Here is a 23417-nt window from a genome sequence, read left to right on the forward strand (position 1 = left end):
GCTGGAATGTGTCCTTGAACTCTGAACATGCCTCTTGCTTGTCTAGATCAGGGGTCCCCAGACTACGGCCCAGGGGCCACATACGGTCCCCGAGGCTCTTTTATGCGGCCCCCAGGGACCCCCGCTGCCGCCGCCCACTCTTACCGGCGCGGTGCGGCGTGGCTGCCAACTTCCGACCCAGAAAGGCGATGGAAATACCTTGTGCACACGTGCAAGCGTCCTTTCCGGTGTACTTCCAGGTCGGAGGAGGCTTCTGCACATGCGCACAAGCTATTTCTGGCGCTTTCCAGGTCAGGAATGTGCCAGAAATAGCATTTGTGCATGGGCGCGCACAGCCGCGCGCTCCTGCGCCCCCGCGCTGCTCCCCCACCCTCCGGCCCACCACGCAATCGGCGTGGCGGGCATCTGGCCCAAAACCGGGTAAGTTTGGGGACCCCTGGTCTATATAGTGGACAGGGTGGTGCATGTATGTGGAATTGTACTACACAAAACTATATGTATCTGAAGAAGTGTGCATGCACACGAAAGCTTATACCAAAACAAACTTAGTTGGCCTATGAGGTGCTACTGGACAACTCCCCCCCCCCCAACTGCATCAGACCAACACGGCTACCTACCTGAATACACAAAACTATATTATACTTTTGCCTCTGGCCCTGCCCACCACTGGCACATGGTTTCGAGAAGGTTGCCCAGAGGGAAATGAGGCCCCTGGGTGAAATATGTCCTCCAGCCCTATTTTAAAGCAAGTTTTGTTACATCCGCTTACCAGCGTACACGCGGAAGTGCTTTGTGGACTCATACAGGCTTCTTTCTATCCTGGATTATTTATTTTAGCCAATTCAGTTTAACAAGCGGTCTGTGTTTTCTTTTTAACACAAAGGGTTGTTAATCATACTCGGGGGGGGGGTAGAGGCATTGAAATTAATGGGCATGGATTTACTCTGTGTAGAACTATGATGACTAACAAACCAAGATGAATAGCTGTCCACATTTGGGGGGGGGGGACGACACACACCAAAAAGCAATAATATTGGGGAAACGGCCTCTTGAAATTGCTCTCTTCCACATTATTAAAGGTAGTTTGAAGTGCATTAAATGCTGAGATGCATTCCAAAAATTCCCATTGAGTAGGTAATTCAAATATAGCACCCTTTCCCCCCCCCCTGTATTTTTTGCTACCAGAGAACACTATTATATTGCACAGCAATAGCTCAAATCAATTTTCTCATCCCAGTCCAAGTTGTTATTATGAAATCTGTTATGTACTGAGCTGAATCCTAGAACAATAGGATTCAGAATCAGCGGGAGCTACCCAATCCAACTCCAGGTGGAAGTGAATCCGCAACCTGATTGGCCTGCTGGAGCAGCCAATCAGGCGGCTGGCAGAAGTGAATCTGCTACCTGATTGGCCTGTAGGAGCAGCCAATCAGGCTGCAGGCAGAAGTCAATCCACAATATAATTGGCCCACAGGTGTAGCCCTGAAGTAGCCAATCACGCAAGGCCCATTGTGTAAATAATGTATATAAGCAGATGGTTTTGGGGAAAGAGCCATTCGTCTTCTCTTCTTCTCCTTGATGAATATGAGCTGAATAAAGAGCATGAAATTCACTCTCGACTCCGAGTATATTTCACTGGCGACGAGGATGGGATCCTGCTGAGCTGACCGCCACCACGCACTGCACCGCAGCACCGCCACCTGCTGCACCGCTGCATCGCACCGTGCATCCAGGCTTCAGGTCCAGGACCCAAGGAACCCAGAATGGCAACCGACAGCAGCTTCTTGCCATTCAAACCAGCATCAGGAGACTGGGAAGGGTACGCCGCCCGTTTCAACTTCCTCCTGCAAGCGAAAGAAGTCACCAACGATGCCATGAAGAGGGCGACATTCTTCAGCGTCTGTGGAGAGGAGACGTTTGAAATCGCCCGGGCTCTCCTTGCACCTAGAGATGTCGCTACCGTCTCTTACAAAACAATAATGGAACGGCTGAAGGAGCACTTTTCACCACAGCCCTCGGTGGTAGCTTGCCGAAATGCCTTCTACGCAAAGCAGCAAGCCCCGGGGGAAACCATAACTGGGTTTGTGACCTCCCTCCGCCAAGCCGCCCGGTTATGCAACTTCTCAGAGTTGGAGAACATGCTTCGTGACCGCCTCGTCGGTGGCCTGAGGGACGAGATGTTGCAACGACGCCTCTACGCCAAAAAAGACCTCACGTTCCAGATTGCTCTGGAGGAAGCCCTGGCAACCGAAGCCGCCGATAGGTCAACGCAAGAGGTACGACCGGCCCCGCCATCCCAACCGAGGGTCTACCACGAAGACCTCACCGACGAATCCGAATCTGACAGGGAGGAAGTACACCGAGTACAGCGGCGCACTCAAGCAGCACACACACCACAGCAGCCTCGACGAGAAGGAGGGAACTGTGCAAGCTGCGGGGAGAACCACGAGAGGAGGACCTGTCGTTTCCGCAACGCAGAGTGCAGGCAGTGCAGAAAATTGGGACACATCGCCCGTGTGTGTCGGGCTCGACTCACCCGTCGACAAGCATCAGATGACCGACCCAGGAGCCCCAGGTCACACGGCACCATGCACCAAGGCAACTCGACGGAGATCACGGACTACCAGGTATTCCAGTTGCCCCATCCCAGCACAGAGAAAATTTATATAGAGGTACAGATAGAGGGAGCCCCATGCCGCATGGAGCTGGACACGGGTTCAACTCTATCCATAATCTCGGCCCGAACATTAAGGGAACTGTGCCCTAATGGGGGTCCCAAACTAAGGCCGGCCCCATTCACCCTCCGGGACTTTCAGAAACGTAAGGTCCCTACAATGGGGGTGGGGACCTTCAGGGTGCAATATCGAGGGCGAAAGCAACAATTGGACTTGCTGGTAGTTAAGGGCCCCTACGTTAGCTTACTGGGACTGGCATGGTTTGGACCTCTGGGGCTAGCCGTTACCGGGGTGAACCGCACTAGCTTACAAGTGGACGTGGACGCCATATGCAAAGAGTTTCCAGGGGTTTTCGATGGGGCATTGGGACGATATACAGGACCCCCCATTGCCCTACAGCTAGACCCCGCTGTACGACCCATCAGGCACAAGGCCCGCCGGGTCCCGTTCGCCCTGAAACCCCGCATAGACGAGGAATTGGACCGGCTCGTGGAGCAAGGAGTGCTGGAGCCGGTGCCCAACGCCCCCTGGGAAACTCCAATTGTCACACCCGTCAAGCCTAACGGTTCGGTCCGCATCTGTGCAGACTACAAATGCACCATAAACAAGGCTCTCACGGCCCATGCATACCCAGTGCCAGTGGTCAGCCATGTCCTCGCCACCCTGGCTGGGTCAAAAATCTTTGGCAAACTGGACTTGGCCCAAGCGTATCAACAGTTGCCTGTGGACGAAGCCACAGCAGAGGCTCAGACGATTGTGACGCACAGAGGGGCATTCAGAGTAAAGCGGCTGCAATTTGGCGTTAGCGTGGCACCAGGCATATTCCAGAATCTAATGGACTCTCTCCTTAAAGGGATTCCTGGCGTCACCCCCTTCTTCGATGATGTACTGATCGCCGGGCCCACACCAGAGGAATTTGAGGACCGCCTCCGCTCCGTCCTGCACCGTTTCCAGACAGCGGGCCTCAAGGTGAAGCGGGAAAAGTGTTTACTGGGAGTGCCGCAGGTGGACTTTCTGGGATTTAAGGTGGACGCAGAAGGGGTCCATCCAACCGGTGACAAGGTACGGGCCATTTGTGAGGCCCCAGCGCCCAAGAGCAAGCCCGAACTTCAGTCATTCTTGGGACTATTGAACTTTTACCATGCCTTCCTTCCCCATAAGGCAGCGGTAGCGGAGCCCCTACACAGACTCCTAGATAAAAGGGCCCCTTGGGTGTGGGGCCAGCGACAAAGGGCCGCATTCCAGGCAGTCAAGGACTTGCTCGTCTCAAACTCGGTCTTGGCACACTTCGACGAGAGGCTGCCAGTGGTGCTGGCATGCGACGCCTCTCCCTATGGCATCGGCGCTGTCCTGGGACACCAACTCCCGGATGGAAGAGAGGTGCCGGTGGCATACTTCTCCCAGACGCTTGCTGCAGCCGAACGAAACTACTCACAGATTGACAAGGAGGGTCTGGCAATCGTGAAGGGCGTAAAAAAATTCCATGATTTCTTGTACGGGCGGCCCTTTACCATAGTGACTGACCACAAGCCGTTGCTTGGCCTGTTTGCCCCCGAGAACCAGACCCCCCAAGTGTTGTCTCCACGTGTCCTCAGGTGGTCAATTTTCCTTGCCGGCTACCAGTATGCACTAATCCACCGCCCTGGGAAGGCGATGGGCCACGCAGACGCACTCAGCAGGCTACCACTACCAGAAACAGGCCCCGACCCAGCGCCTGCGCAAGAGGTTATGACCCTGGAGCTGCTTCCCGACCGACCCATTCAGGCACAAGAAGTTGCGCACCATTCCACAAAAGATAGGGTCATCTCCCGGGTCCTGGACTGGGTGTGGCGAGGATGGCCCAGCAGCAGCCCCGGGCCAGAATTCGCTGGCTACACAAACCGCAAACATGAACTGTCGGCCCACAAGGGGTGCCTGTTATGGGGAAGCAGGGTTGTTGTTCCCCAGCCCCTCCGCAAAAGGGTCCTCACAGCCCTACACGAGACACACCCAGGGGTAGTGAGGATGAAGGCCCTTGCCAGGAGTTATGTGTGGTGGCCGGGGATTGACAGAGAGATAGAGGCCTGGGTCCAACACTGCCAGACCTGCCAAGAATCCCGCCCGGATCCCCCAAGGGCCCCAGTCCAGCCCTGGGAGTCCGCCCGACATCCATGGTCACGCTTGCACGTGGACTTCGCTGGCCCCTTCCAGGGAAAAACATTCTTCATAGTGGTGGATTCCTACACCAAATGGCTGGAGGTCGCACTGGTACCGTCCACTTCTACGGCGGCAGCCATCCGGGTACTACGTAAGCTGTTTGCAACCCACGGGCTCCCTGACACCCTCGTCTCGGACAATGGAACCGCATTCACGTCAGAGGAGTTCCAGACCTTCACAGCGCAGAACGCCATCCGCCACATCCGCTCAGCACCATTCCACCCTGCCACCAATGGCCAAGCGGAGCGCATGGTGCGGACCACCAAGGACAGCCTCCGCCGCATAACACAAGGGGACTGGGAATACCGCCTTGCCGCATTTCTTCTAGCACAGCACAGCACCCCAAGCACAACGACGGGCCGGAGCCCAGCTGAACTACTCATGGGCCGGCGCCTTGCAACTAGACTGGACCGACTTCACCCCGACAGAGCTCAGGATGAGGTAGTGGTGGGGAAAGGCAGGAACCCCCGGACATTTGTGGCCCAGGACCCAGTGTATGCAAAAAATTTTGGGGTAGGCCCAGCATGGGTACCCGCCACAGTCACCAAGGTGACCGGTCCCGTGTCGTACGAGGTACTAACGGAAGGGGGGCAATGTTGGCGCCGCCACTGCGACCAGCTACGGCGACGATTCCCAGGAGGAACCCGGGAGGAGAGCGGGACAGAGGGGTCCCAAGGGGACAGCAGGGCAGTGAGGCCTGTAGAGCGAGAGGGGTGGGCAGGGGAAGCAGAAGCAGTAGGCACAGAGGGGCGCCCCGAGGCTGGAAGGACACCGGAACCAGAGTCACAACCTAGTGGTTCAGTGGCGCCAGACCAGACAGCCCCGGCACAGCCAGCAGCCTCGGAACACGAGCCAGAACCAGAACCCCTGACCAAGGAACACCCCAGGCCACAACGCACACGGAGGCGGCCAGCAGACCTTGGGGACTACGAATGCAACTTCCCGGGCAGGACTGGAACTTACAGGGGAGGGGTGTTATGTACTGAGCTGAATCCTAGAACAATAGGATTCAGAATCAGCGGGAGCTACCCAATCCAACTCCAGGTGGAAGTGAATCCGCAACCTGATTGGCCTGCTGGAGCAGCCAATCAGGCGGCTGGCAGAAGTGAATCTGCTACCTGATTGGCCTGTAGGAGCAGCCAATCAGGCTGCAGGCAGAAGTCAATCCACAATATAATTGGCCCACAGGTGTAGCCCTGAAGTAGCCAATCACGCAAGGCCCATTGTGTAAATAATGTATATAAGCAGATGGTTTTGGGGAAAGAGCCATTCGTCTTCTCTTCTTCTCCTTGATGAATATGAGCTGAATAAAGAGCATGAAATTCACTCTCGACTCCGAGTATATTTCAAAATCTAAGCCACTTTAGTTTCTTAGATCATAAAACTCTAAGTTTTCTTGCAACTTGAAACAAAATTTTAAAACTGGAGAGGCTGGGTGATTAATATTTCCCATGTTGATAATTAACAGGATTTCCATCCAGAGTATTGTGTATGTTCTTGAGAACTCAGGAGACGATTTGGCTAAAATGACAATATCTGCAAAAATCAAGACAGAGCCATTTATTCAGAGAATTTCCTGAAGATAATCCTGCCAATTACTTTTTACGAGTAGGTGATGATTAATCATAACTTGTCTGGCTTTAAGCAGATAAATCCAGTTTCTTTAACAGAGAAAAATGGCTCCCCTTTATTACATACACAGCCCAACAAGACAACAAACAAGAATCCACCAACAGCATACGAATCAATATGGCTAACCTGATCCAAAAAGACCCACCCACCCCACTCACACATGAAAACAAAGTTCACCACAGCCAGTGACAAACAAACAACCACACCCTAGGCCAACCACCAAAGGAAAACAAGAGAATAGCAAAAAGAACCTGCACAAACGATGCGGACACAAAACCCCACACATACATTAAGTAAAATAGAAACATTGCCACCCCACCCAGCATGGCCCCCTCCACCTCTTTCCCCCTTTTCTTCCTAATGTAACACTAATGTCTCAACAAATGAAACTGACCTGCAGAAAATGTAACTTTCAAAAAGAGACATTGCACATACCTTTGTAAACCAATAAACCTTTAATAATAATAAAATAGTTTTTAAAAAACAGAGGAAAATGCTACATGTAAAACATCTAAAAGTAAATGTTGGGCAGGATATAGGAATCTGAACACTGTTTTGACATACCAAGTACTTTGTGCAAATGGAAGGACAGTAGATTGCATGAATTGTTCGTGGTTACTTTGTTTTGTTTCATGACAAGACAAAGGGCTATATTAATTTTCAGTGGTACTGTTGCATGTAACTTTGATGGCAGGACAGAGTTAATATTTTTCTTTGGTTCTGTGCAATACATTTAGAGGAGGCCCGTTAAAATTCATGGACATGACTAACAAGTCCATTGTTTTCATTGGGCCTACTCTGAGTGTAACTTACAGTGGTACCTCACAAGACGAATGCCCTGCAAGACAAATTTTTCGCAAGACGAATGCGTCTTGCGATCTGATGGTGACTCGCAAGACGAATTTGTTTTGCGAAAAATTCGTCTTGCGAATCGCGGTTTCCCATAGGACTGCATTGAAATTTAATTATTGCGTTCCTATGGGCAAAAAAAGAAATTTCAATGCATTCCTATGGGAAACCGCGATTCGCAAGACGAATTTTTCGCAAAAAGAATTGACTTGTGGAACGAATTAAATTAATCTTGTGAGGCACCACTGTAGTTGGATACAACTCCTTAAGTTCTAGCATTCATTTGCCACTGATTCTGTTCACCAGTACAAAGATGTCACCAATGTATCACCACCATATTAGCAGCTTGTTGGTGGGCTCTTTAAGGATGACTTATTTAAGTTTGCTCCTGGGCTTCTGCATGGCTCCATTTTATGCCAATTTGTTTTTGAGAAGCCTGAACAAGTCATAGTTAAGGAGCCCACCAACAAGCTGCTCATTTGTGGTGATGCATTTATGACATCCTTTGTCATCTGGACCACAAGCAACAAAAGTTTGGAACAATTTAAAAATGATACCAACCATCCATCCCACCATCAAATGTGCACTTAATAGAGTCATTACAAATCATATGGGACGTTCTTCTTGTCACATAAAAAACAAGATAGTCACAGATCTTTACAATCAACCCACTGATGCTCACATTCATTTAAAATGGAATTCCTCCAGGACACACACAAAAACATCATCTGCAGATTGAAATGTTTTTGCAATTTCAGTGAAAACTACCTCAGGACAACCTAAACCTTTATAGAACATTTCCTTAGAGGGTATCCTCCTTGTATCAACAACTGTTATATCTATCCTATCCATAGAAAAAACCCATTGACTGCTCTGTCTGAAGTGGGTGGTTTAAGCAATTGAAGGGACAGCCAGTTCAGACCCCATAAGCAGCATATATATGAAGTTAGGCAGTCTTGCCCCAGTGGCATCACTTTACACTTGCTTACATTGAATCACATTTGCCATTCACCTACTTTGGAAAGCTCCTTTTTGAGCCCCTCACAATCTTCTTTTGTTTTTACCATCCTGAACAATAAGCAAACTTGGCCACCTCATTACTGCTCCCCCCTGCCAATCCAGGTCATTTAACTGCAATTAAGGAAGCAGAGATCCCAATACTGAGCTCTTGGGGCAAATCCTTCCATTGTGAGAAATGTGCTTTTTGGTTTTTAACCTGTTACCAATCCATAAGAGGACCTGCTCCCTCATCTCATGACTGCTTTTAGCTTTTGAAAGCTTATTGAAAATTTAATAACACAACATATACTCCTGTCCATATCCTTGTTGACACTCTCAAAGAACTCCAAAAGGTTAGATAGGGCTTATCTTTTTGAAAAGCCTAGAATTTTGTCTCTCTTTGCTACTATTTGCCTCAGTTCCTCAGACTCCCTTCCTGAGAAAATTTGTTAAGACATGGAGGCTTGTAGGTGTTGTTGGACTACAACTCCCCTCATCCCTGACCATGCTGGCTTCGGCATATGGGAGTTGTGGTTCAAAACACCTGGACAAAACACCAGGTTGGGGAAGGTGGCTCTAGACCAGGCATCCCCAAACTGCGGCCCTCCAGATGTTTTGGCCTACAACTCCCATGATCCCTAGCTAACAGGACCAGTGGTTGGGGAAGATGGGAATTGTAGTCCAACACATCTGGAGGGCTGAAGTTTGGGAATGCCTGCTCTAGACCTACACAAACTAAGAACTGAAGTAATACTAGGGCAACCATCTCCTTAAGAAGCAAAATGGCTAACCAGCCTCAGTACATTAAACAGAATATCACCTGCAAAGCCAGCAGTTTGTAGTGTTTGTAGAATGCAAATTCCCTGGATGCCACATGAAGTATGTTAGGAAAGCAGCTACAGGCCTTAGTACACATTTGAGAAATTGTGTCAAAAGCAAATAAGGAGCAGGCAGCCACAATAAAAATAGCCACTTCTAAGTCAGAAACCACAAAGAACTTGTGGCTGAAATTCCCAACACATTTCAGCACATGTCTATTATCAGGCAAGCAAATATCAGTAGACAATAAATAAAATCAGTATGAAAGCAACAATCTAGAAAAGCCCAGAATAACATACCTTAAGCGTACCATCTGTGCACAAAATAAATAACTAGTGTGAAAATTAGAAACGTGCAATCCATAAATACCTTAACAACAATGTGAAGGTGGCATATGGAATACTTTTGGAAGGACTACCAACAGCAGTTTTATAAAATGATGAACCTTCTTCTCTTACACATATGTATATAGAGCTAATGCATTCTGTGACCCATGAGAACGGTGCAATAACTGAAACAGGGCAGCAGTGATGGGTGAAAACAGGTTGAAACTTTAATGACTACAGCAGGTAAGCAGGGTTGCTTGGCATGGCAGTAAGGCAAGGATTATTGCCTCATTCCAGTCAGTCCTTGCTGGTGGAATGGCAGAGCATGGCACCCCACCCTTATCCCATCCATGGTGATCACCCAGCATTGAACCCTGGTGTGGTGCAAGCCAGGCATCCAAGTTCTCACTGGGCAGCCAGGGTGCAAAATTCCAGCCAGGTAGCATGCCTTAGTCAACCCTTTCCTCAGGCCCCTTATGGGAGCCCCTTTACTATGCTGGCCTTGCCCTATGCCATTTTTGCCCCACAAAAGTACAGAATCATCTCAGCACCTAATGTAAGCAAAGCTTTATGTCACTGAGGGAAAGGCAGAAAAAACTCCCAACTGAGGGCCAACTCAAGTTGGGAAGGAAAAAACTTATTTCTGGCCTTGTAAAGCAGTGACCCTAGTAGTTAGTTCAGTGAGGCTCTAGCACCAAGAGCAGGTGGGTGGGAAGCTTGTAGGGCAAAATGGCCACGAATCCTCATGGGTGAGGCCTTTTAAGGCCTTGGCTCCTCTTGCATCTCCCGAAATCGTACAGGATGCCCAGCATCCTGCAAGATCTCACAAGAGTTGCGAAGAGATACAGCATTCCCCCCCCCCCAACTGCTTTCTGGGCCCCATGCTGCTGGGCAAAGTCACCCTGCACACAAGTTGCCCTCAGAACAAGACTTAAAAGTCTAATGGTTTTGAATTACAATCCCTAGGACTGTTGTCAAGCCCACTACAGAATGAGATAGCTCTATAATTCAAGCTATGAAAAGGCCGACACACAACATTCAAACTAGCTGTGACTTTTCCAGTAGATTGTGTGTAAAATAATAGTTAAAATTGTGGAGTAAATTCAGACTCCAGAAGGATGAAAAGCCTGTTTAATGCTGGTTTAAAATATTGTTTAACTTTTTTTATATTAAAAAAATGTAAATACAACTGTGCAATTGACAAAGAAACTGAAATGTAAATAATGCAAAGTCTATCTGTATTTTGCTTGTCAATTTTTTACATACACACACAAATCAAGGGTTGTGTATAACGAAGTCATTGGACTAATGGAACGACTTCCAACTGCACAATGGAATTTTGTCTCCTGCTCCTTCCCTTTCCATATCTGCTCTAGTGTTTTCCCCAGGCATTCAGAGCTTTTGGGGGGATGCTGGGGGAGGAGAGAGGGGGAGGTTCTATTCCACATGTGGAAGTTGTTCCGTGAGCACAATAACCTCATCTACAAGATAAAAAAATTCCTTCCAGTAGCACCTTAGAGACAACAAAGTTTGTCATTGGTATGAGCTTTCATGCGCATGCACACTTCTTCAGATACCTGAAGAATCTGAAGAAGTGTGCATACACACGAAAGCTCATACCAATTGCAAACTTAGTTGGTCTCTAAGGTGCTACTAGAAGGAATTTTTTTATTCTGTTTTGATTACGGCAGAGCAACACAGCTACCTACTTGTAACTCATCTACAAGCACATCAGTGTACGACTATCTGCATTGAAAGGTTATTTGGAACAAATTTTACCACCTCTGCTTCCATTGAATTTGATCTTTATCTAGAAATAGCATAGAATTTTGTTCCCCACCCCCCCCCAAAAAATAAGTCACTTTTAGTTTTTCAGGACATGCGAAAGCTCTAAATTTAATCTAAACACCAGTTTCTGAAAGGTGCAAAATGCTTTCAACACTTATCCATCTCAGACCCTTGGTGTACTGAGGGTTGTATTTCAAGAGTTGGCTGCCATCTCCCATGACAGTGAGATGGTTATTAGAGCAATGTGACACTGCTGCTTTGGTAACCTCTGAATTATGGAATCACTTGGGATGAGTGGATCTTGTGGGAAATTCCAGAATCGGCACAGGGAAAGGTAGCTTACTACAGAAAACATTCTCATTTCAGGGCTTCATTAAGAACATCATTAAATATTCCCATAGATATTTTTTTTTTGGAGGGGGGATAAGGAAGCAGCTACAATAAAGCATCTGAAACTCGGGACATGGCAATAACAGGTCTATTGCCCTGCCTATACGATAACAAAACAGGTAGCTTTTTCATTGCCAACCCTTTGCTTGGGGAAAGGTGCAAATGATTTGAAATGTGGCTAGAACTGGTGTGCATACAGGGAAGTAAGCTCCGTGGACATATATTAAATCAGGTATCTCCACTGGTCCATTATAATAAATTCATAACATCAGTAAAATATTAAATTTATTACTATCAAGAAATAGTCATGTGGTAGTTCGTCTAGTCTGAAATAGAATACTGTGAACTCAAAAGCTCACATCCTGCATTGTAAACATTAGTTTGTCCCAATAACTACAGCATTTTGCTCCCCAATATGACACTAGCAAATCTTAAAACACTTACTAGGAAGTAAACCCCATTGTGCATTGTGGGACTTATTTCTGAGTAGATAAACATAAGATTAAGCTGTCACTCCCATGTCAGTGGGTTTAGATTGAGACTGTAATAGATGCTAATCTAATGGAAAGTAAAATGATTCAAATATATAAGCAAAGTGTGCTATACACCCTTTCCTGGACTTTCAAATTTCAGATGAAGGAATAGTACCTTTGAGCTCCTTCCTACATAAAAGCTAGTATGTCAGCCGAATGCTAATCTCATACACGAATTGCTGCTGTAAATTTATTGCATCAGCATGATGATTCCATCCCTATAGTGCATTTTCAGTTATTATCACTGCTTCCGATTATTCTCAGGGGTAGCCAAAGGGGGCAAATGTATTGCTAACAATTCCATCTATTAACAGGAGCAGAAAAGGGTGCACTCTTCAATTAAATAGCCACACTTCAAATTATTACAATTTGACTGGTTTGCAATTATTTTGCAATTCAAGGATGTTTCCACTAATACCAACCTGCCTGTGTATTGAGATCTGCAGGGGAGGTCCCATTTGTGATCCCATTGCTGAGTGAGGTTCAAAGCATGGAGGTTACATGGGAGGGCCTTCTCTCCTCTGGCACCACACTTATGGAATTATGTCCCCTTCAAGGTGTTCCCAACTTCAACAATTTTTTGCCGATTAGTGAAGATGTACCTCTTTGTTTCAACCATTGGAGTGGGGTAAAGTACATTGTGGATAGAGAGTGTGCTTTACTTTATTCCTGATGATGGTGGGGTTTACTGGGCAATCTATTATTTACTCTGATTTCAGATATTGCTAATTATGCTTTTTAAGGTAAATAAATCTTCTGTCCTGGAACCTTTGGGTGTACATACATACATACATGTTTGTAAGTTAAAAACCAACCAACCCATAGATCAGAACAAAAAATTAAGCATTGTTGAAAACTTCCTTAATGTTCCCAATACTAGGTATATGTGAGCTGCATAGAACTTTTAGTGAGAAAAACTTATATTAGATCCTTTTCAGTTAAAAGTTTGGTCCCATGAAATTGACACACACAAATTAGATGAGGACTGTAGAGCACATGCCTGAAATAACTGGAGGCTGTCTAAGAACTTGGGTAAGATGGTTGTGTATTATGTATTCTTGTAAATTGTGTATTCTTGTAAATGAGTAAAAAGGCATTTCTTTTGATAGAACTTCACACTGGTCACTGCAACATTTTATAGTATTGTATTTTTTTTTTGCATTTATAGGGGTGTTGTTGTTACAATTCACTTTCTTTCAGCATAAATACTGTAAAAGAATATTCTTAACATACAAAGCCATCCAATTCACCCAGTATATGACAATATACTATCAAGCTATTACTGGTCCATATGCGTACATTAATGTATTTTGTAATGTATTTCTTTCAGACATCATTGTTCTCATCGCTTCAATAGCAGTTGTTTCTGCAAAAACTCAGGGTAACATTTTTGCAACATCAGCACTGAGAAGTCTTCGTTTCCTACAGATCCTTCGCATGGTGCGCATGGACCGAAGAGGAGGAACCTGGAAATTGTTAGGTTCAGTGGTTTATGCACATAGCAAGGTAAGGGCCTGTTCATATCCTTCACCTCTCTGAATTTCGTCAGTCATTCATGCATGTATTTCAGGGAATTTTTTTGTATGTAACTAATAAAGTAACTATAGAATATGGAAGAACAAATATTCCAATAAATGGTATTGGTACAGATAGGTTTTCAAAATGCTTGTTTTTAATACTCTTTTTTTATCCTATAGGAATTAATCACCGCCTGGTACATAGGATTTTTAGTATTGATTTTTTCATCTTTCCTCGTCTACCTGGTTGAAAAAGATACAAATGCTCAATTTTCTACATATGCAGATGCTCTGTGGTGGGGCACAGTAAGTACAGAATCCACTGACCTACATGATTTACACTATGCAATATTTAAAAACCATGGCCTGGCATGAAAGTGCTCCCTTGCAGGCTCATGGAAAGGAGATTGTAGCCACTGTGCTCTTGCCCAGCCATTCTGCGGCTAGGCAGAGTCATGGTTTGGCTTGGTGTATCATCCAGTCCAGGGCTTGTGATTTAACTCCCCCAAACAAACATGAGCTATAAACCATAGCACAGATCTTGATTACCACTCATTATTACTTTGTAAGTCAGGTTCAGATAGCATGCTTAGGCCAGCTGTGACTTAGTTCAGTGCAGCACAGAAGCAGAATGACCAGGAAGGAGCAATGAGGCAGGGAGCTCCTTTCCTGGAGCCTATGATTTCTCTCTAAGCCAAGCATCCCCAAACTGCGGCCCTCCAGATGTTTTGGCCTACAACTCCCATGATCCCTAGCTAACAGGACCAGTGGTCAGGGAAGATGGGAATTGTTGTCCAAAACATCTGGCGGGCCAAAGTTTGGGGATGCCTGCTCTAAGCCAAGCATAGGCAAACTCCAGCCCTCCAGATGTTTGGGACTACAATTCCCATCATCCATGACCACTGGTCCTGTTAGCTAGGGTGGGAATTGTAGTCCCAAAGATCTGGAGGGCTGGAGTTTGCCTATGCCTGCTGTCTAAGCCATGGTTTGGCTTAGCGTGATATGCAAACCAGTTCATAATCAGAGAAGACAGCCTTAAGTCATATTGGCAGCAACTGAATTATGTTGGTATTTGAAGCTTTGAAGCATATTAGTCCCACATGACAGAAAGATCTGTGGATAGAAATGATAAGTGTCCCTTTGGTATGGTTAATTAAGATTTAAGATTTCACTAATTAGAGTAGCTGTATTATAATAAGAAAGACACTCATCACTTAACCTCATTTGATTAATTTTTGGATTGTTTGGTTAATTAACAGTTATCCGTAGTGTACTGAAATAAATTTTGCTGCATTAAATAACATACCTAGGGAATTAAGAGCTTTTTGATATTATCCTAATTTGGATATACCAGTTCCAGACCTTTTCAAAGATGTGTCTGTTACTGAAGATCATAACAAAAGGAATTTTTAATTCTCTAGAAAGAAACTTAGGGCTAGCCAGAAAGAGAGAGATTTTGCTTATTACAGATCATAATTCTTTGTTTTGTCATAGCTGCCGAAAGCATTTATGCAAAATTAAGGTACATTTTGAAAACTGCTTTGCTGGTTGGTCTGTTTTTTTACAATCAAGCAGTATATAAATTTTATGAAATAAATAAAGATAAGCATGAGCTCTTGTTCACACAGCAAGGTAAATGATGAAGTTCTCAATAACAGAATTTACTTTTAAAATAATATTTATTTGTATTTGTAACAAATAGAGCAACCATCTCCTGAACTGTTTACTAGTTTATGTGGAACAAAGAAAACTCCACAAAACAATTTTTAAAAATCCAAAAGTAACCCTAACCCTAACCTTATTAAATTAAGTACTGTAAACTATATACTTTCAGGCCCTTTTGTTGCTCTATATTTTCTTCAAGTGCTTTGAGGCCTAGTGAAGATGAACAGAACCATACATACCACATGCATGCAAAAACAAAACTGAAACCTTTTTCTTTTCTGGTGACAACAGCACCTCCTAAAGGAAGAAATGTATCTTGTTCTTGCATTGGAGAGTTCAGTTTGTAACCTAGGACTTGCTTGTCCTCACAGAAATTAGAATAATCTGATACCATACATATTTTTTAGAAATGGTTTATAAAATATTTGAACCCCTTATCTTAAAATATTTTATTCATCATGTTAAAATAAAACATTCCATAATCTATTTTTTATTTTTCCTACCTATTTTCCCTATTTTTCAGTAAAAAACAAAAAAGGGGAAACCCGAGTTTTTTCCTGAAATTTTCTGGTTTTTTTCTAGGCCAGTGATGGCAAACCTATGACACGCGTGTCAGACGTGACACGCAGAGCCCTCACTGCTGGCATGCACCCCATCGGCCCATTCACGCTGCTGCCCCCCATTTGTTCTCCCGCTCCTCCTACAGCTTGTCTCCGCTGTGTTTTTAACCCTTTCTGTGCTGTTTTTTCTGGCGCTTTGGCAGACGATGATTGGGTGTAACAGCGTTCGTTTTTAACCAGTTCTGTGCTGTGTTTTTTGGCACTTTGCCAGACTATGTCGGTGCTGCGTGTTAGTTCCAGCGAAGGTATTATTCGTCATTTATTTCTATTCTCTTCCCCCCCAAAAGCGCAGCAGCTTTGGGTCACCCCCCCCAAAGCAAAGCAACTTTGGCACCCCCCCCCAAAAAAACCTCCAAAACTTTGGTCAGCAGCTCCCCCCAAAAAGTTCAACTCTGGGCACTTTGTGATAAGGGGTTTTTGGTTTGGTTTGCTTAAATAATTAGTTTTTGGTTTATTAAATACAGTTATATATTACAATTATACATTTTTGTTATTTAAACTAGAAATATCGCGAAATTATAGGTTTTTTCTTGAAGTGACACATCACCCGAGTTATGCTCGGTTTTTTGGTGAATTTTGACACACCAAGCTCAAAAGGTTGTCCATCACTGTTCTAGGCCTTCACATCTGCATATAAAGTTAAGATTGCTGTTGTGGAAAACTAGTTAGACTGGTTGAGGAAAACACTTTTTTTCATTACTATTGCTTGTTATTTATATTGCACCATCGGTGTACTTTGTGCTTCACAGAGAAATGTAAGCAAAGGCTCTGCCCTAAGGATGTTAGAACCTACATTAGGAGTTCACAATCTAAATGTCTTCTGAATTACACTATTACAGTGTTGAGGCAAAAACAAGTCCGCTGTTGAGAAGTAGACTTGTGAAGATGTGACATCTCTTTATCGCTCAAGAACCACCCTGCAGCAGGGCTCAAAGGAGGCAAGGAGTCTCCGATACACTTAAAAGGTGTAATGTCCTTGTCAGGGGGCTTCAGAACCTGTTGAGCGTGTGAAAGAACAGGCTGGATGCTGCTCAGAGAGAGAGAGAGAGAGAGAGAGAAGTGCTGCTGTTCTTTCTTTCTAAGGGCTTGCAATTATATAAAGATCTACAGGACCCATGGTATATCTCTCTGCTGCGGAGACTGTGAGCCAGCAGTGTCATTAAAGATAGATGACAGCTGGCGCTATCCTTTTCATAAGCTCCTCTTCTTTTCTTCAAATGTAGTTTGGAAACATCTCTCTATTCTCCAGTGTCTGGCAGTGATAGCAACCTGGATGAAGGCCAGATTATTCAGGTCCATTCCTGATAAAACAGGTTGATGCTGATTTGCTGAGGAAAGAACTTTGTAGAACTGGCAGGGCCATCAAGGAATGGAAATATATTTGTTAGTCCTCTGTTAACATTTCAGGTCTTTGCTATCCCTACATTTATTTTGGAAATATAATTTATTTTTATTAAGCCAATCAAGAGAGAAATTCATGGGACTTGGTTGTAAATATTGGGGGGGGGGGTTAATTCAAAGCTATGAATTGATCCCTTTTTAACTTATGCAAAGCAGCAGTCAGTGAAAGAATCTGCATGCAGAAGCAAAAGAAGAGGTCTCAGATAGGACTGAAAGATAAAACTTTATCAATAGTAATTATAGTTTACAAAACAGTAAAATGACGGCCCTTCCTCAGGGACACAGCTATGGGCAATATCCAACTAAGTTCTTCTGCAAGTGCAAGGATTTTTGCTTTCAAAATAGAAGTCCCCTCTTCCTGCCCTTCCTGCCTAAGTCTGTTCAGGGGGTTCCCCTAACCCTCCAGACCAGACTTTATCCTGTGAAATAAATGGGGGGGCACTGGATGCACAGCAGCAGAGAAGGGGGAAAGTTCTATTGCACAAGCATAAGTCCTTGCACTGATGAAACAAGATAGAGTCCACCCTCTGGCTTGGACCTTTTTTACCAAACAAAGCAGCATTGGTTTGCAAATTTGCATATGGAACAGCAAGCAATCTGGTTGCCTAGGTGTGGCCATTCAAGCTCTGTGGAGATGTAAAGGTAAAGGTACCCCTGACCGGTAGGTCTAGTCGCAGACGACTCTGGGGTTGCAGCACTCATCTCACTTTACTGGTTGAGGGAGCTGGCATTTGTCCGGAGACAGCTTCCAGGTCATGTGGCCAGCATGACTAAGCCGCTTCTGGCAAACCAGAGCAACGCACGGAAACAGCATACAGATGTAGTTAATGGTAAATGAAATCAGGGCGCTGTATCCATATCAGAGGCATAGAGAAAGAGGTGTGTAAGATACCGTTCTGTCTTGTCATCAGTGATGGTGACACAGGATCTGCACAATATGTGCCCATGATAGTTATACAGTTAGTTTCACACAGCAGTATTGACAGCAGGGGAAGCTCTACTGTTATTTAAAGAGTAAAAACAAATTGCAGCTTGAAAAAGGAGTTCCCTCTCCAAGGGGTTCTGCAAATAAAAGGGATGGTGACACAAGTTCCCCGCAGTGAAAAAGTCAAGTCATTGTTTCTCCTCTTAAAAATTATTATGCTAGACTGCCTCTATAATAGGGTCTCCAGTAGCATGTACTTCTGAATTTGTTGTCATTCTTAAAAGCTACAGTGATGTGCGTGGTTTAATGGTTAAAATACCTTCTAAATGAACTTCATTGAATGGCCTTGATTACACATTTTATGGTGTTTTCTTAAAACCTAATTGAGGGTTTTCCTGGTCTTTTTAACTTCTCTGGTGTCTCTCATATGAGAATATATTTCAACTAATCTACTTGTTTAGACATCCAGATTAATTCTAAACTAAATCTCTCTGTTATCTCAGGGTTCATAAGCAGTTGTTTCAAGGGAGTCTGATTCTGCTATTTAACAAATGGGCATGCTGCATGTGCAAGTGTGGATTCTTAGATCTAGTTGCTGAAGTGTGGGAGGCATTTGCAAGCACAAATCAGCCACCAGGAAGGGAGTTAACCCTTTCTATGCCCACTCATTCACCCCAACAATACCAACAAGCCACTTCCCACCTGCAGGCAGGATTACATCCAGTTTCTGAGAAGGGGAGAAATATCAAAAACAGCTTGAAGCATTTGAGGCGGGTCCATAATTAAAGCAGTGGAGGCTGCTCCAGCAATCTCATTCTGCTCTTAGCCTGCCCCCCCCACCTGCCTGCCTTCTTATTTACAAGCAGTCCATGGGATGGCACTGCCTGTCAACTTCCTCCTTAGGTTCAGTGTTGCCTTTGTAGAACTCAACAGGGATGAGGAGGAAGACAAAATGAGAATTGGTTGGCTCTGGCCTCCCTTGCTATTAGTCTCCCTGCCTTCCCAACCCTACCAGTCCCAGTGGACACCAGGCACCACCAATTTGAGGAATGAGGCAGTTCTTTAGTGAGCACGCCCCATTCAAATCACTACTTACGGACCAGGAAAATTTCATATTTTGGTTACTCTTTATCATTTTGCCATTGTGAATATTGCCCTGTTAATGTTAAAATTATCGACATGTGTATCATCCTCTTTTTTTCTCACAGTGAATTATAATTGTATCTTTTCAGATCACATTGACAACAATTGGCTATGGAGACAAAACCCCTCTCACCTGGCTAGGAAGGCTGCTTTCTGCAGGGTTTGCACTGCTTGGCATTTCTTTCTTTGCATTGCCTGCTGTGAGTATCTTTACAACTGTTTGCAAAACTTCAAACTCTTTAAGATGACATACATGAGAAACAACACTGTGACAGTTATTTGTATGGCACTGCAGCGTCTGCAATCTATAATGGGGGAAATTGAAGCTGCTTTAAAAGCTCATTTATTGTCCTGTGAGAACTGTAAAATCTATCTGATAAGTCCCAAAATTTATTTTGGTAATATTGTACCCATATATCATTCCATAGTCACAACCAGTAAGCAGTGTTTTATGTGAGGCATGTTAGTGAGGCTTATTGGGAATTAGGCATTCAGCCCCCACTATCCATAAATGACAAGATTCAGTCCACCCTAGTTCCCCATCTATCCACATGGTTGATGTGGGCAGGATCTAAAGTGGCTAAATAACCTGCTTCCAGATATCCCCAGTGGAAAATATATCTGTTTTGTCCAAAAACACATATCATTGTGTGGTTATGGGATCCGCAGTGAAGATCTAGTAATTAATATATCACTGTGATTTTCATGCAGAACTTTTTTGGGGGGCAAATGTAATGAGATTATCCTTGTAATGTTTTTTGAATTGTCAAAAAACATCCAGAAGAAATTTTACTCATCTTGCAGAAGGCTAGGGAACACACTGTTCTATCCTCTTGAGCTTCTTAGTATAATTATGAATATTCTCAACCTATTTCAGCTGAGATGCAAAATAATAATAATGGTGATATAATTAACCAAATTGTTTCCATGCCTTGCAGGCATGCTGTGTTATATTAATAATTAAAGTGAAGCACTTACCTTAGAGTTTATAAGTCAGAAATATTATTTCTGATCCAGCTGCTAACTACTGGTCTTGAAGGAAGCAAACTATATAATCTGTGCTGAAATTCTTGTGAACCTAGATAAACTTGCCTGCCTGCTGATAGTGACACCTAGCTGTGAGTTTTAGTAACATGTATTGGAATATTTCCCATGTTCCCTTTAAATGATCATTGTATACATTACTTCTAAAAAGTTTGCTTCTATAAATAAATAACCCAAACAACCCTGGGGCCCCAATACAAGTCTTTTATTCAGCAGTATAGGGTGATATGCACTGAGTAAGGTTATATAGCACAGTGGTTAAAAACTTGTGCTATGACCTAGAGGTCCCTGGTTTAACTATTAAATCACCCTATGCTCACTTAGGCTAACTTTAGGCAAGCTGCTATTTTTCAGTCTCAACCTTTCAAATGGAGTGTGAGAAAAATACTACATTATGTGCCATAATTGTGATGCTTCCTTAAGACGTATGTTTGGTGCAAGTAAACAAAAGTGCTGCTGAATTTGCAGGTTTCCTGTCTTCACACTTAAGTCCAGTTTAAAGGAATCCCAGTTGAGCTCTTTCAGTTATTTCACTGATATTTAGGGCTAAACTATACATTGTGTTGAAGATCCCAATATGGTTTTCATTTGTAAAAACAGTCACAGCATTCCATGCATTTGTATTGGGGCTGCAGCATGGGACAGAGGTTGTCTCCTCCTTTCCTCCTGCACTATGACCCCAGTGCAGATTGCCTGCTCAAGCTGCTATTAAGTGCACAGGGGGTAGACGACATGTTTACTCAGCTATTTCACATTTTTAGGCTAACCCCTGGTTTTCTACAAAGGGGCACTGGAGCTGAGTGATTTGCAGGTAAGAGCTCACAGATGAGAGGAGGGTGCTTAACCCTTCCCGTCATTTGCACCTTGCAATTTCCATTTGCTATTACCCTTTCTACATTGTTCCATACATGTTGGGAAATGTCTGGAATACGTGTGGGGGTGTACATACTGTGGCAGGGGAAGTACCGGTAGGACAAAAGGAGTAGGCAAAAAAAAGCGGTAATCACTCTCCTCTCACCTGTCATTTTTTCCTGGCAAATCTTCCCTTCTTTACAATGGAAAACTTGTGAAAACACAAGTTGGCAACATAGCATGCACTTCTGGGCATAGGGCCAAACTGAACAGTGAGGTGTAAATGGTAAAAATGGTGATGGTAGATTCTTTCTGAATTGCTTTAAAACTGGACTGGGACAATTCAAAACACAGGCTGCAGATAGGAGAGGGTTAGTGAACCCCTCTTCTACCAGCACTTTTCCCCCAAAACTGCCTGTCCTCATTTTGCTCCTGGCTGGGCACCAAGACTTTTGACTGAAGTCCCTTTTGAGAGAGAAAAAGCTGGAGAAATGTTGTTCGGGGGAAATGTATGAGCAAGGGAAAGCTGCAGCGGTTTTCCTTCCACCAACCACTACTGTGCTTTAAATTGCTCTGCTCCCTATATTGTAGAGAATTGGCACAACCCTGTATTGTCTGGCCACTAAACATACTTGATTGTGTCCAATGTGTTACTTCAAGTATCCAAAGAGTGGGGGAGCCATTCTTACTATGGCAGGTGCTACTTGTATGTGTAACACTTCTAGATGATTTTAAAGATTATATGCTCTTAACCCCTTACCAAAACGACTATCCTGACCATGAATATTTCTCATACTGTACTGTACTCCAGGGCATTCTTGGGTCAGGATTTGCATTAAAAGTACAGGAACAGCATCGTCAGAAACATTTTGAAAAAAGAAGGAATCCCGCTGCCAGTTTAATTCAAGTAAGTGCCAAATGAATCAGATTTTTTGAAAAGTTTCCATTCAGGAATATTACAATCCATATCATGCAAAGTTGTAAAAGAAATGCAAACATAACCCAGATTATTCGCCATGATGCAGCATGTTGCAGTAAATATCTTCCTCCCATCTAGCTAGGGACCATGCACATATGGAACTGGACTTCTGCACACACAATCCAAACTGGATGAGAAATCATGCACAAAAACTGTGATTCATCAAGTTGCTGGGATGCTTCACATGTATTTCTTTTTAAAACTTGAAATCAAGCCAATCTGCTGCTCAGGGGTAGGGGCTAGATTCTGTCCCTCATGTGCCTGCCTTCCTACTAAATGGCTGGTTGGCACTATTTCAGATTTTTTTAAAAAGGGCTACATTGTTGATTTCAATAGATGCTGTTTGTGCTTGACATGTCTCATGTTCAGTGCTTGGATAACACACTGTATGTAGTGTTTTCAAGAAGTAATCATTCCAGAAGACCTAGAAAGATACAAATTGTGATATTTTGCATGACACAGTTTACAAAATAGTTTTCTATAAAAACCCAGAACTGATAAATAAATGTCAGATTAAATTATGGCACAGCACCATCGCCCACATTTAATTAATTATTAGTAGTGGGTCTCTGACAATGTGCCAGGGGGTAAATACATTCAGTTTGAAGGAAGAGACCTCTGTCCAAACAATTCACTACAACAGTTTGAATGATTGATCACAATAGCTGTTGGCCTAAAATTATGGGCACCTTCCCAGTGGTGGCATTGATGTGTAGAAGGAATCAAAAAGTAAATCGAAATGTTAGCATATTTGATGTTTTAAACAGCTGCTTCATTTAATTACATTTACTTTTAGTGCAATAGATTTCACTTTGTTGCTGTTTTGAATACTGCACATTGTGTTGCCTGGCTTTTTTCACACCCAGTTAAATCAAGGCTTATATTCAAAGTGATTGTCTACTATGAGCTATTATTTATTTATTTAAGAGCCCAGAATCAATTCTCCATTATTATTCATGTTTGTGCATACACACACACATTATTTCTTTGAAAACCAAATTTAATCTCCTCTGAAAGACTTTGGCAGAACTGATTCCTGAATTATGCTGGATCATGCCCACAGA

General features: G+C 44.1%; 1 protein-coding gene across 1 annotated transcript in view; it reads left to right on the plus strand.

The window, feature by feature from the left end:
- Positions 1-23417, plus strand: part of KCNQ5 (potassium voltage-gated channel subfamily Q member 5) — a 274517-nt gene that overhangs the window by 223352 nt on the left and 27748 nt on the right. The window contains exons 4-7 of the mRNA XM_035109615.2: positions 13538-13713; positions 13905-14030; positions 19568-19678; positions 22186-22281. Coding sequence (XP_034965506.1) covers positions 13538-13713; positions 13905-14030; positions 19568-19678; positions 22186-22281 — 509 coding nt within the window. The remainder of the gene's footprint in view (positions 1-13537; positions 13714-13904; positions 14031-19567; positions 19679-22185; positions 22282-23417) is intronic.

Source organism: Zootoca vivipara, chromosome 3, assembly GCF_963506605.1.
Source record: "Zootoca vivipara chromosome 3, rZooViv1.1, whole genome shotgun sequence".
NCBI lineage: Eukaryota > Metazoa > Chordata > Lepidosauria > Squamata > Lacertidae > Zootoca > Zootoca vivipara.